Source organism: Perca fluviatilis, chromosome 20 (genome assembly GCF_010015445.1).
Source record: "Perca fluviatilis chromosome 20, GENO_Pfluv_1.0, whole genome shotgun sequence".
In the NCBI taxonomy this organism is placed as follows: Eukaryota; Metazoa; Chordata; class Actinopteri; order Perciformes; family Percidae; genus Perca; species Perca fluviatilis.
In genome coordinates, this window is record NC_053131.1 from 21,183,195 (window position 1) to 21,198,458 (window position 15,264).

Below are 15,264 nucleotides of genomic sequence, written 5' to 3' on the forward strand. Positions count from 1 at the left end.
AGGATACCAAACACTCAAGATGGATTGTTTTTACATACAGTTAGTGGAGAAGGCATACATACATTTGTAATTTGCTTTAGTAAACATGTCTGAATGAAGATGCATCCAATTGCTAAAAATGCAGTTTTTGAAGTGCAACCGGCCTCCACCAGCCAGAACATTTTGAGTTTCTCTGTGTATAACTTCACTGTTAAAGACAGTCTGAATGTTTCTCCTCCTTAGCCCCAGTGACAGACTTTGTCATTGGCAGATGCAGAGCAGGATAATAGGACACATAATAGGATTGCCTTGTCTTCATTGTATTTTCTCTCAAAAGTGAATTAGGATATCTCTTTTCGTCACAAAGTGAAATAATGTATCCAATAGGTGCATTTGAAACCATTTAACCACTTTGTGCTGTATTTATAATTGGATTTTAACTGCAGGTTCCTTCAAACATCTAGCCGTCACCATCTCCAATATTGGATTTTTCAAATACTTCTATTCATGAAGCCCTCTTTATTCCCTTCCTGTTGAAATGACATGATTTTTAATCAGCCAATGCACAAAATGTCTGACTGCACTGGAGTCATTAAACCTGCCTCTACACAGAGACATGCACACATCCCACTGACTGCATTGCCTATTAGAGAGATGGAAGATTATGGCCTAAATGAAGCCATTAGTTACGCAAACCTAATGATCATCTTATTTGTATGTATAAATCTGATCCATTTCCCTTGCTCAAGTCAAATATTGCTTCCCTCAAATGATTTGGGAGGAATTGAGTAAAAACAACAGCAGTGTCAACAACGAAAACAACATCAGGAGCCATAATGAAAGGAGTGGAGGCAAAGGCACTCAGGCAATTGCATCCATTACCCCTCTCCTCTATATGTACCCCTTCATAGGGATTACCCCTGGCTCCAGAGAGGTTGATTATTAGACGTTTGCAAAGGTTTCGTTTGAATCGCCCCAGTTAAACGAGAAATTGCAGGCTGAGGAGAGAGGCTAATAACAGTTATTAACCCCGTGCGGGCGGCAGTGTAAAAGAGCGCCACAATAACGAGGTGCACCACCAAGGTTTGAAGCGCAGCGCAGCTAGCACACCCCGAGGAGAAGCTAACTTATTAAAATAATGAATTAGCCGACCAGATTACTGCAGCCTGCGGCAAAGGCAATTATCCCCCTCCAAATCCCTGGACAGGGCTCCCTAGCGCCACCATAAAACAAGTGCTCAGAAAGCAGGAGCCCTCCGCTCCACACAAATGAATAGGCTGTTAATTAGGATCTCTCCCGCTGCGGGTAGCCTTATCCCACTGCCATAACAGAAACCACTTCTCCACGACAGGGAGAGGAGGAGGGAAAAAAATAATGGGATGATACTGAATGAGTGTGATTACAAAAAGATAGTGAAATATGTAAAGAGTGAGTAAAGAGTTTCAGTAGCATGAAAGAACGCATGGAATGACAACGCAAGAGCTATTTTGACTGATAGACAGCAGGAATCGTTGGTGGCCCGAACTGAAAGCGGTGTGTGAGGCCTCTTTGGAAACAGCATTTAATCCCAGCGCTGCGTTCTCTGCTAAACGTTTGATGGCTTTATTGTACAAGGTCAGATCCAGTGAGCCAGTTTGGCCTGAGAATCAGTGCCTTCCTTCGGTAACTAAATCTCTACATTAGATATGTTTTAAACAACAGAAATTCTCGGACCAAATTTAATCTAATTAGCTGCCTTGAAATTCTAAATTCATGAAAAACACCTACAACAGCTAGGATTCCCTTAAAGTAAAAGTTAAAGTGTTCCTCCTGACGTAGAGGGGTTATTGGTCCTAGCGTGTAGAAACAGTCGGACAAGGATAGAAGTGAAGTAGGCCAATGGCCACCCTGAAAAAGAGCCCGCTGTACTTCATGACATATATACAGCCCCTAATGGTTATAAATACTAAAGTATCACATGGTTGACATCATGAACCAAATCTGGCCACCTTCTGCTGTCACCTTCCAACTGCACATCAGTAGAAATCACAAAGTTTTGAAGGCTGGACTCACCTTGTCCTGCATATAGATACTTACTCTACACAGAACAGGGAGATAACTGTCAAAGTGGAAACTGTGCCAAAGGAATAACTGCTACACATGTTGTAATCCAGCTACACATTTAGATGTTCAATTTTGCATTACAGTTACAAAATGTGAAAAAGCCATTTATATACTTGATCAGAAGTCTCTTTTTTCACTATGGGTAAGGATTAACTAGTTACATCTGGTCTACATTTGAATGCTTCAACCAACTTGGGTTATGTAAATGTCATCTGCTATATTTACATTAGAGTGAACTGAATTTCCACAACATCATACAGTGCTGTATTTACTGTATATAGTCATTTAAAAAAGAAACATTAGTATTAATAGTTTCTAAAGCATACTCTTTATGGTGTGATTTGCTCCCAAGAGGATGATTATTTGGTCACACAGATATGCAGGGCACGAAACAAGACATTATGCCAGTGTACTGTATGAATATGCCTGCAAGGCTTGACATGAATGCAATTTCATGTAATTTGAATGCCTTTCATGAGGCAAGGACTCTTTTGAACTGTCTTAAAAAGCTCATCCACCATGGTAGCTGCCAGTGGCCCTGGGTACAGAGGAGTCATGTCGACAGGCCCAATTAATGATGGGGCGTCTGAGAGGGAATGAATGAGGAGCTTTGAGAGGATTCCTCCACCTTAAATCCCCCTGTGCTGCTGCTCCCAGACTGCCTGTGAAGAACAATCAAACGGCAGCAACCCCCTCCTATTTATCACTTTAAGACATTAGCCAGACATGGGCCTGAATATTAACCAGCTCCTTTTCCAGGAGAGTTCCACACCAAAGGCTGCGTGTGGCAACATACATTTTTAATCACAGGGGAAAACGAGGCCTCTCAATCGCTCTCATCCATTACTGTGTGCTTAACTCTCCGCATTTTTTCTCCGGGTCTCTCAAAACAGGAAACAAGCTGTCATTGTTGTTGCTCTTTCCTTGCGGTTATTGGTTTTATTTTGATATTGTTTAACAACATTTTATCAAAACTGCAACAATCATGATTTTATACTCTAATCTATTCTGTGGTTTCTCAATGGATCCCAGTTAGTCCTTATCTAGTGCAAATTGTTTGTAAAGCAGAATCAAACTCTCTCAGTGACTATCTTGACTATGCTGACAGAATTCATTTCCCTGGGTTTACTGTGTGTCTTCCTGCGCAGGACAACTGGGCTGAGGCAGTGGAGCGTGAGCCAGGCTTCCACAGCTTAATTGGAGTCATGTTCTCCAGAGCCTGGAGCTGCTCCTCTCCCTGCACGGGCCTCTCTGGTGTTGGGCCTGTGGTGGGAGCAGGAAGGGTAGGGCACAGGTACCAGGCATGCAGGGAGATGATCTGTTCACCCCACCCTCTCCCTGTGGGTCCCTCCACTGTGACACATGGCACCCTGGTGACAAGGTCACTCCACTGTTGTGGCACCACAGGGGGAGCTGGCCTTATTATCAGGAGAGAGGACATCTTTAAGAAGAATCTAAAGGAGAATCTGATCTCCAATCACATTTATTCACGCAAGACAAGGTTTTTTATATCCAGGAGCTTTCCTTCTAAGTTTGTCAAGGGTAAAAATACTTAAAATTATTTATGAGCACAACCCAAATAATATTTTCCATTCTTTTATTTCTTCTTTTTTTTTAAATGTATACTTTATTAGAGATAGTATAATGGGGAGACCCATAAGATACATTACACTAACCTTTCAGTTAGTATCAAATCACTTCTGAGACTATGTCAGAGAGATATGGATTAAACATTATGGTAATTTAAAAATGCAAGCTAGTGCAACAAGATGACAATGTTGTTGTATTGGCTCGCATTTAAGGTGTCTACTACCTATACAACGGAACTGAAAAGAGCTGCAGCAACACATCACTGACACTTTTAACAAAACTGAACAATTTTAAGCTTCACTAAAATAATATTTATTGCAGGGCTCCTGCATTTAAGAACATTATATTGTACAAGTGTTGCTGTTATTGTTCACTCCCTGTATTATTATAATTTATAACTTGGCTGGAAAGGGAATGGTGGGTGCTAATGTGACAAAGGTCAAGACCTGAACACATAATAATACAAGCTCTCTACAGCATAAGCACCACAGCTCACGGTGTACCAAGTACGCCCAATAATGTGTTCAAAGACTTTTATTTTGAAATGCTTTAGTGTTTTATCTTCATTTTGTTTGGAGGACTAAAATAAAACAATTATATAAGTAGTTTGCAACACAGAAATACATTGAAATGTCTAACAAATCTGAAATCCAACCTGCGGTGAAACGAGTAATACAGTCAAGGCATGATCATTATTCTAAAAAATAAGACGTTTATAAGACAAGCAATGCACCAGATTTTTGGTTAGGAAGTTAAAAAGCTTTCTTAGCAATATTATTTCAGCTTATGACCCATTTGTTAAGGTAACCATTTATTAATCACTGTTTAGTGAGGAAATCACAGAAATTGGTTAAATGAGGTACATCATGCATGGGTTGGCACTGCACTGCCTGCATTTATCAATCTCAATCACAGTAGTGTAGTGTAAGAAAGTCAACACTAAGGAAAGTCATTTTGTGCCCAATGAAAGTTTTCCTTTAGAAATTTTGCCTTCCATTAAGAATCAAATTAAGCTCTGGATCAGTGCTTTTTTTTAAAAGTCCACCCCCTCAAAATACACACACTTCGGATTTGTGATTTATTATGTTCTTGATGTGCTAGGAGCATTGGTGTGCTGTTGAGTGAGAGGCGGTTTATCCACTCAACAGTGTAACTGTGTGTGTGATGTGATGTGATGTGATGTGATGTGTGTGTGTGTGTGTGTGTGTGTGTGTGTGTGTGTGTGTGTGTGTGTGTGTGTGTGTGTGTGTGTGTGTGTGTGTGTGTGTGTGTGTGTGTGTGTGTGTGTTTGCCAGTGCATATGTGTAACAGAGGGAGGTGAAGCAGAGTATGCAGCCATCTCTCACTGCTGTGGGTCAGCCCTCGCATGTGACAGCAGGTGACCAGTGTCAGACAGGAAAGGTCACAGGCCTGCAGTCTGCACTCTCTCCCAGTTTATAGTGTTTTAAAAAAAATCCTGCAGACAACCAGGCAAAATCTGACTCTATAAAACAGATAATCTGCCTCTCACGCTGTCATGGTACCGTTCTGAGGGTTGGATCATGGTTAAATATTCACTTAGCTGTTTGCCTGTTTGCCTGATGCGTTTTCTCTGTCCCGCTCTCCTCTCCCACTATTTCACTTTCTTTATTGCGCTTTTTTTCTCCAGAACTTAGACAGCACGTAGCCTTTCTTCTTGGCTCGTCTGTCTGCATGGACCCTGATGACAGTGAAGTCTGGAGGCAGTGTTTTTGAACATCTTTGAGCCTGGCTACTCTCTGTGGGAGTCCTCTGACTTGAAGGTACCTTATTTGTCTAATGTGTGATGCACATTTGACATTCACCTGTGTGTGTGTGTGTGTGTGTGTGTGTGTGTGTGTGTGTGTGTGTGTGTGTGTGTGTGTGTGTGTGTGTGTGCGTGTGTGCGTGCGCATGCACACGCGTGTGCTTGTGTGTATGTCTGGACCTAATTCTTGTGTTCACAGGCCCATTATTTAAATAGATAAAATGCATTCCTTTTTCATCTCTGTATTGCCTAAGGGGTGTTTTTCCTTGAATGCAGTAAGCTTTCCCTCATTAGTGGTAAGCATGTTTTAATTTCTTATTATAGACTATCACACAAATACATGCAAATGTTTTTTTGTTTTGTTTTTTGTCATAGTTAGGTAGCCACATTTTAGTTTTTCTGCTTAAATTGTTTGTTTGGTTTTTTATTTTTCAGGGAGAATATGCCGGAGGAAGATTAGCTATGAAGTTTTATGTATCGGAAACCTTTGTACTAGCCCCTCCATTGTGGGAAAAGGGCATTGATAGGAAGGCAGATATAGCTGATCAATAAGTAGTGCAGTTTTCTCCCCAGGCCTTCTTTCATATCTCTCTCTTGTTTGTGTTTTGAAAGGGTCGGGGGTAGAGTCTGGTAAAGTGGTGGCGTGGGCGGGCTTGTGCCCCTTTATCAATCAGGATTTTAATTACACACGTCTAGGGCGACAGCTAGATTAGAAACCAATCGACGCTATCGGCCACAAAATCTAATTACTGTTTATTGACAGATAAGGGCAGGCCCCCTTCACTTTTCCAAATAAGATAAACCTCCCCCCTCGTACACAATGAAGAGCAGCTCATACTGTCCATGAAAGACTCTATGATAAGTAAACCCCACCAGAGAATTCCTCTATGCTTATGGAGGGACGTTACCTCTATGGACTTCTCTGTTATAGATGACACAGGATCAGTGTAAGGGAGCCAAATTACACCTCTCCTTTAAACTGCATCAGCTTTGTAATAGTAGAATCCTTTTGCTAATACAGTACATGTGTGCTGAGGATTTTTTGTATACTCTCAGTGAAGCTCAACTCGGTAACCTTTAACCTCATGTTTAATAAACTCTTGTTACTCACTGTTTTTGAAAGTTACTCATAAATCAATGGGGTCTTAATGAAGAGTAATGAGAGACCCTTAACCCACAGGTGAACCATAGTGTCTCCTGTAGACACACATCTCCCCTGAGGACAGTCCATCCTTGCCCTCCTCAATGTCCTCCTCTCTCTGAGCTAGAAACTGCCCCCAAAACCCCCCGCACCATCACCCTCACCTATATCAGCCGTTTTATAGCCTCCGTCACCCTGCAATGCACTTTGCCTTCAAAGCCGAGAATCTGCCTCAGGTAAATATGGAGTAAATGATTGGATTATTGTTCTTTCATTTGGCTATGTAGTAATGGCTGGATTATAAACATTGCAGAGTATAGATTTCCTGTCAGATTCTATGAATCAGACATCCTTATCTCATTTCCAGACTGCCGCTCCACCCAGCGCTGCCATCTCCCAGCCATGGAGTCTGGGAGAGCATGGGGAAACCATAGACAAGGGTGCACACACACAGACACATGCAGACATAAACATAAACAGACAGACAACCAGACACAGTCACACACACATATGGGTTAGAGGGAGAGAGAGAGAGAGAGAGAGAGAGAGAGAGAGAGAGAGAGAGAGAGACTGTTGTCACCCAGCACAGAACAGGCACTCCAAAGTCCATTCGAAGATTTCAAAAACCACTTAGGCCCCCTGTCCATATTTGTTAAGCAAGTAAATCTAAGGGCTACGGCGCACTGAATTCAAAGAGAGAGAAGAGACAGCAATGTAGAGAGCATGAGAGAGAGGGGGAAAGGGAGAAAGATGTCTCCTAAATGAAATTTAGGCGAGGGTGGGATGGAGGGTGGCTGACAGCAGGTGGAGGGAGAGAGGCTTTGGACCCTCTGATTTGGTTTGAATCGCGCAAAGAATAATGTTTGGGGTTGAATTATGCAGCATTTTTGACCAGGGCTGGAGATTGATGCCTGATTCATCTGATGCTTGGACGTCATATCAGTAGTTGGGTCTGATATATTTCATGTTTTTCTCTCTCTGCCTGCCTCTCTGCCTCTTCACTGAATTTCTTTTCACTGGATTACCAACACTGTAATTGGGTTAGGGAGCTGTGTGGACCAGTAACCGCTGCACAAGCACGCTTTTTGTTGGAATCTATCAAAACTCACCGCAGAACTATGGAAAGTCAACAAAACCAGTATTACAAAAATGTAGGCTACACGTATACCCCCATTTAAGCGGTGACATGGATTCTAAAGCTAAAAGCAACAAACAAAAATTTGAATAAGTCTGAGCTTTCACTCTTTTTAATTTAGAAATGCCATTACAGTGCATTGCAGTTTAGCAATCAAAGTACAATAGCAGGCAGGAGAGATTGCGAGAGACATTTGTTCTTATAGGCTACATTGACGTTGGCCATTATCATAATTTATTTGGTGGTGACAACTATATGAATATGTTTTTGTGGACAATATTGCATTTGCAGAGACAAGTAACTAGTGCAACTCTTCTGTATGTATTGATTCAGATTTGTTAGAAGTAGAAGTAGAACTAACAATGAGTGTTATTTGATTAATCTGCCACTTCTTGGTTAATCAACAAATTGTTTAGTCTATAAAATCTCAGAAAATAGTTGAAAATGTCCATCACAATTTTCTGAAATCCAAAGAGATGTTTTTAAAGTGCTTGTTTTGCCTGACCAGCAGGCCTAAACCCCAAGATATCCTGTTTACAATGATATAAAGCAAATAAAAGCAGCAAATCTTCCCATTTGGGAGGCTGGAGCTAGGTTTTGTTTAAATTTTTTAATAATGATGAATTAATTTTTAAAGAGCTACCGATTCATTTTCTCCCGCTCAATTAATCGATTGATTGACTAATCGTTTAAGCTCTACTTTGAACTACTGTAAGCAAAATAAAGATTTTACTTCCCTCAATATCTCAATGACTTTACATATTACAGCCATCCTATATGGATCCTGTATTACAGCCATCCTCATGGCTCCTACTTCTAAGATAGGATTGTTTATGTTAGCCAATAATAAAAAAAGAAAAATCACATGTAAATTCATAAATTTAGCGATATTCTTCTTCACAGTCTGGATAATCTTTCTATGGGTTGTTGAGAGCTGCACACTGGTAGTTAATACACCTAACAGAGGGAACTGAACAGGACCGCTGTTGTCATTCCTTAGTGCTGAAGCGCTGTGCCATTACATTTATAGATTTTCTCTTTGATGGGATAATTTGGTCTTTATATCTCTCACAAATGAAGTGATCCTCAGTGCTCCTTGCGCAGCTCAATTGGCAGGTCCCATTTTCAAATACAGTTAATTGCATTCGAAAAGAATCAATGATACTTTCACGGTGACAATATCATTCTTTTAATGTCACTTAATTTCCTTAGTGAAATGATTACATCAATAGCCTGGAACCCATTTCTATCTTTCAGCATGAATTAATCTATTAAGGACAATAATTACACATTTGCAATGGATAGGTTCTTGTGCTCAGAAGAAATGCAGTCGAGTCTCCATTGTGTGCCTGGTTGTTGGCACTGTCCTGACTGTCATTCATTCAGTTTATGAATTACGCTATCACCCTGTGGAAATAAATAAAGGTACCTCTGCTGCAGCTCCACGGTGGCCCTGTTGTGAGATAGCCCTCCCTCTAGTGGAGATGATAGAGTTGGTTACTGCTGTCAGCTGGCTTCATGCTCTGGTCCACAGTTGAGGCAGTCAGTCAGTGATGGAAAAGGTAAAATGTGTGGAGTAAAACCATTCATGAGACAGGATAAAACAGAAATTAAGGCAGAAATTAAGGCAATTAAAAATAAAACAATTACAATCACATTTCTTAAATTAAAAAAATGCTCCAGAAGTTGTAGGGTTAGGTGTACTGCTGAGAAAATGTATTTTAAAATTGTTTTTACATGTTGATGCTTCTGATATAGGCCTATGTGGTGTTTTGCCATAACACTCATTGGATCCCCAAATAGGGCCCGAGGACCACCAGGGGTCATGCAGAGGGGTACTGGGGACTAGTAAGTAGCCTAAGTTTAATTTCACTATAATGTACAACACATGCATTGAGTGAGTTTTCTTACTGGTTGGTGTGCCTATAGGAATTCACGAAGCAGTGGAATGTAATAATAACGGTCGAATAATAAATATGAGCCATTAATATTTTTTCCACATAGGCCACATCATTAAAAAAAAAGTCTAAGTTGGAGTCACGAGACAAACAGGCGGAACGGTTATATTGCCTAGTTCCTTGAATCACATTTGACCCCGCTCACCCGAGTCCTGCTGCCGATGGAGGTGTTTGGTTTAGTCACAGGGCGCGTGCCGGAGGAGGAGTTGATAGTGTGGCTGCAGTGTGACAGTTAAACGGCGCGCTCAGACCCACAGAGCCACACCAGCACTACTACTACAACCTGGAGACACCACTACTACTGTTCGCTGTGCTCAGCCGGGGATGTGACATGACTTGTCCGAGTAAGGTACACTCATAATAAGGTACATTCATCAACCTGTTACACGTTCGAGGCACATTGTTTTGTTTTTCCCAGATTTGTGTAGTTTTTTATTTATTTTTTTAAACATTGTTTTTGCTATTTTCAATTTAGCTTCGACGCACCTGTAGCTACTGTAAATTACATCAGTGTGCACGCGGTTTAGCTAATTGAGGCATACAGTGCGCGCGGACCTGCTACACTGTACCTTTTCCTCTGGGAACGGTGACTGAATTACGTTATCGATTTGACCATTACTGTATGCATGAAAATGTTAAATATGGCGACTTTACAAGGCCTAGCTGTCTGTTTATCTGCAGGGAAGCTGACGTAAAATTGTTAAATGCAAACCACTAACAGAGCATATTTATTTGCTAGTTCATTTTGTCTCCCAGGCCAAACTCACCATACTTTCATGACATTTTTTTATAAAATTGACATGTCAATAAGAAAGTTGATTAAAGTAACATTATCACACCATCATGACGCATCATCTTGCACGTTCAAGTTGAATTTCAGCACTGTGCAAACTGGAAGACATCAGTTGGTGTTATGTTTAAGTTCTGCTGTGGAAAAAATAAATAAATAAGGCAGTATCATTCTATGACACTAATCAACCAGACCAGACTGCTTAAAGTTACTTTAGTTTGCTAATGTGACCTTCTGTAAAGTAACTTGTCTTCTTTGACAAGGTAATTTACTGTTTGTTTTTTTATTGCACCATCCATACATACATGTAAACAAACATACACATGTACACATGTGAGCTGTACAGGGTGAATAAATGCAGATTGGTCTGATGCCATAAAAAAAAACAGAAATATCAATCATTAAAACAAAAACATTAACATGAGAGATCAGATAATCAACTGAAACCTGCTCGTGGTTGTCATACTCCACTAAACTTTGTCACACCATGTGTGATCGAGTGTTTGCCTAGTGCAGCTCTATTCTTTATTTGTATCAGATCCCTTCCTGTCAAACTGTCATATGCCCTGATTTTTTTTCACAACAGCTGATAAGAAGCAAGATAGCAGCAGCAGGGCTTTCATAGCTCACACTGCGTGACAAAAGTCTGTGTCGTGTCAGTCGAAAGCCTTGGGAGGCCAAGGGAAAATATGCAGAAATGTGATTTATCAAGTGAAGGCGTTTATCAATTTGAAAGACAGTACACAGGCGAGATAACAGGATAATATTGCAGTCTGTCATGAGAAAGGACCACCTCTTGTGATTCTCTGTTGAGTAGTAACTAAGTCTCTCAACTTAAATCATGCTGGATCAGCTGTGGTACTACGAGAATTATGTCGTGATTTGTGCAGTGATTCGACTCAAAATGAAGGATGTTTGGTCAGTTGTGGTTTCCTTAACTAAGCTATTGTTGCTGAAATGTTTTAAAAGATTTTTTACATGCCAAGTGAGATAGATTGGAGAGCGACCCCTCGATTAAATAGCTGAATTATTAGAATTCTGATTTATAAGGAAGTACAATATACAGTATACTTTGTGTCTTGTTTGTACCTTGTGAGGTGCTTGATTTTTTTTCTTTGTCCTGTATTTTGTGCAGTGTCTTATTCAAGTATAAGAGCTGTGTTTGATTGTGATTGTATTCCTCTTTAAGGAATTAAACTGACAGGTGTTTGATTTGGCATCAATCTTAATTGGATTTTCATTTATTTAGTCATTTGTTTTTGTCACAAAAAGAGAGCAGATGCTGTGTGATCTGTGCCACCGTGGAGGCACTCTTGCTGCACATCAATAGGCCTGTGATGATCAATAGGGATTGCGTGATGTTTTTGCATTGATTATAGAAACGTGAGCCGATGAATGGAACTGGATTCCTCTCCAAGGGTTATACTGTTCCTGTTCAGCAGAGAAAACCAGAGAGCAGCTGAGCGACCTAACACACCTAAGATTGGTAGATCTCGACTCCTCCTCACTCACTCTTATTTTTACTGAAGTAACTGAAGACCGTTGTCAGCCACCTTGTGAGTTGTCGAGAAGTGGGCAAGCTGCTGTTTCTTTCTGCTTGACTCAGCCAAGTGTCGGCCATTGTCGGACTGCTCATTTCTCCAATAAGATGCCATGGTAAGCTCTGTTCTTATAATGTGGGGATACAGTAACATGGAGACCCTCACTGGCTGTGAAATGGTATCTGCATTCTCGGCATTCTTACTGAGCTTGATCAACAGTGAAACACAGGCGGTTCTAAAGCTGGGGTTAGAGAAGACAGGGCTGGATTTTCCGCTGCTTTAGAAGCTGATGGGCTTCCAGAATATGAGTTATGGCTTGAGATCATCTCTTACAGGCGGTGAAAGGTTCACAATGGTACCTCACATGTAACACCGGCAAATGGAGCTAGTGATACAGCTCAATAAATACATTTACTGTCCTTAGTGGTTTGAAAGCTATTGCTTTTTGAAAGTGAAGTGCTGCAAATGCACTTGCTTGCTGGAGCTTCTATAGTGTGGCTTAGGCTGGTGTCATATTTGACTTTATTATGTGTTACTTAACAGTACATGGTACATTTATATACCTTGCACAAAGTAAATTACAGTAAGTTTTTATATTGTCAAAGTCAAGTTCTGAAATGTCAGCTGCTTGGTAAAGTTATCTGTTGTGTGAAGTCATTTTGCTTTGGCTTTGTTTGATATCATTACAATGCATAGTAATGTAAGTATACAGTACAAACAAGATGTAGAAACTGAGACAAAATGCTTTTATTTAGAAAGTCATCAAATAAAAATGACAGAAGGTTAATACAAATGTAAAGATACTTTACTATTAAATACAATAAATGTCATTACAGAAATAAATAAATCAAGTTATATATATATATATATATATATATATATATATATATATATATATATATATATATATTCCACAAATGCTATAGTAGGTGCATGCACTGATACAGACAATCTCCTATTTCTATTTATTATCTCCATTTATGTTTCAATGGGAGTTTTGAGCATCCAGAATTTCACAACTCTTTTTATTTAATTGAGACGGAAACTTTGCGTGTTGACTGTTGTCCGAGTTGCGTTTCTGTTGTTCATGTGATAGGTTGTTTTGTCTGTGTGTGTGTGTGTGTGTGTGTGTGTGTGTGTGTGTTGAGCCATGTGAGTGTGTGTTGTATCTGTGCATAGCGGAGTGTGCGAGTGAGCGTTTGGATCCCTCCTCCCTGGTGCTCCGCCGGCCCCTCTGTCGCTTTAAGTCCTGCCCCTCGGAGCCAGCCAACAGCAGCTGTTCCATATTCATCAAGCCCTTGAGTCTTAAAGAGCCCTATCCCGACCATGGAAAGAGTCATTCTCCTCGCTCGCGCTCTCATGCTCTCTCCATCTTAACGCTCATCCCGCTGCTGCCTGCGCTTCTCTCTCTGTCTCACCCCCCTTTACCTTTCTGTCTGTCTGTCCCTCCCCCCTTCACTCTCTCCTCTTCTCTCTCTCTCTCTCTCTCTCTCTCTCTCTCTTTAACATACACACACTTTCACTTACATACACTCAGACACACTTTCTCTCCCATACATCTATACATAAACACGCACATACACAACACACACATGCTCACACACACGCAAGTCTAACATACCTGTGCAGGCTGGGGGGAGCGGTGCTGGAGGGGGCTTTCGGCAGCGCTGTGTCTCTGAGGGTGCTGTGCCATCATTTGGGGAAGAAGCGGGTCTCAATTGTTTTCTCTTTCCTCTTCCTCTCATTCCTGGAATGCTAAAACTGGACTGATGGACATTTCAGAACTTTGTCTTCCAGACCCTCTCAGCTATCATAACCAGTAGGTGCACCTTGTTTCTGTCTTTAATTCTTTTCACTTTACCTTTTAACCCCTCTGTTGTGCTGGAGTTTTATTTCTTCAGTTTCTTCCTCTCATTCTTTTTATCCTCATCTGCTCTTTAAACAGTGCCTGCTGTAGTTTACTTTCCTGAACCCTGCTAGTCTAGGCACTGAACTTTTTTCTTGTTTTTAGCTGTGATGTACTTTTCCTGGCTTCTCTCTTCATATACCCTCTCACACCTACTCACACTCTTAAAAGTCTCTTGTTCATTGTTTTAAGGGCTCTTAAATCATGTAGGGCTTGACATTATAGAGCAACAGGGCAGGTGCAACTGCATATGTGTGTGCATGAGTGTCTAGATTTATTCTGCGAGAACATCATGTATGCAAGTCTTTTTTATAAATACCATTCAGAGCATGTCTGATTGATTTAGCTTGCCCCTCTGCAAAGTGTGTATTTTTTTTCTAAATTTGGGGTACCTGTCCAGTTGGGTTAGGAGATTGTTTGCTGATGGCTTTGTTCCTAGATCGGGCCGCCCAGGGAGAATAATATTTTAAAGAGATGAGATTAACGTGAATCCGTGGAATTGGAGAGGATAAATTACACAGTGTAATATTTGTAGCCAGAGAAAGACGAATGAAAGGACCCTGTAACCTCAGTGAGCTGGCAGGTCTGTCCCAGCCAGCGGCATACGAGGCAGGCTGCTGGGACAGTCTGAGCTTCCTGCACTTACCACACTTTAACTTTATATATTTGTCAATAGCTTACATTTAATACAAAATAAATCTTAAATTGGGGGAAAATATATTTCTTTATTTTGTATTTATTTTTTTTAACATATCCCTGTTAATGTTTGAAAAACACAAACTCAAACACCGGGTTCATGTAAAGATTTGTTTCCATATATAGATACTTTTATCAATCTTAATTATATTATATAAAATGTTCAATAGATATTGATAAAGTAGTATATATGCAAAAGTTGTGATTTGTGAAAGACCAAATAGATGTTTAGAGACATTTCAATTACCTGTTACATTTGCCTGATACTGAATTTAAACAGTTTCTATTTTATTCAGTTTATTGTCAAATTAACAGAACATTCCTCTTAAAATTGTGCATTCTTATCATCTTTTAACTGATTTCATGTATTGAACATGTTTTAATGATACCATAATTGAGGAGTTTTTTTTTTCCTTCATTAGATCTTAGAGCAGTTTATGCATCGAAAATACTCACCAGAAAATAATTCAGTGTAAAATTAAACAGCTGAATGTTGCGAGTGTGTATTGCTTTACTTGACCCATTTGTTATACACAGATATTCTTTACTGTGGGCTTTGATCGCTGCAAATTCAAAAAGTAATTTTTAGAAAACATAATATCTTAGACATATATGCAATAACCTCCTTTGTTTTCCCTCTAAAATGGATTATAAAAGTTC

At 40.2% G+C, this 15,264-nt stretch overlaps 1 protein-coding gene across 10 annotated transcripts in view; it reads left to right on the forward strand.

The window, feature by feature from the left end:
• Window positions 1-9,620: 9,620 nt before the first annotated feature.
• esrrb (estrogen-related receptor beta) overlaps window positions 9,621-15,264 on the forward strand; it is a 48,108-nt gene continuing 42,464 nt past the window's right edge. For 2 of the 10 annotated variants that reach the window (XM_039785958.1, XM_039785956.1), the window contains exons 1-2: window positions 9,623-10,036; window positions 13,785-13,821. Coding sequence is in view for 3 of the 10 variants with exons in the window: in XM_039785955.1 (XP_039641889.1) it covers window positions 13,772-13,821 (50 nt within the window). In the remaining 7 variants the exon portion in view is untranslated. Of the gene's footprint in view, window positions 10,037-13,157; window positions 13,822-15,264 lie in introns of those variants that run through there. The other 8 variants (XM_039785960.1, XM_039785961.1, XM_039785962.1 and 5 more) reach the window with 8 other exon arrangements.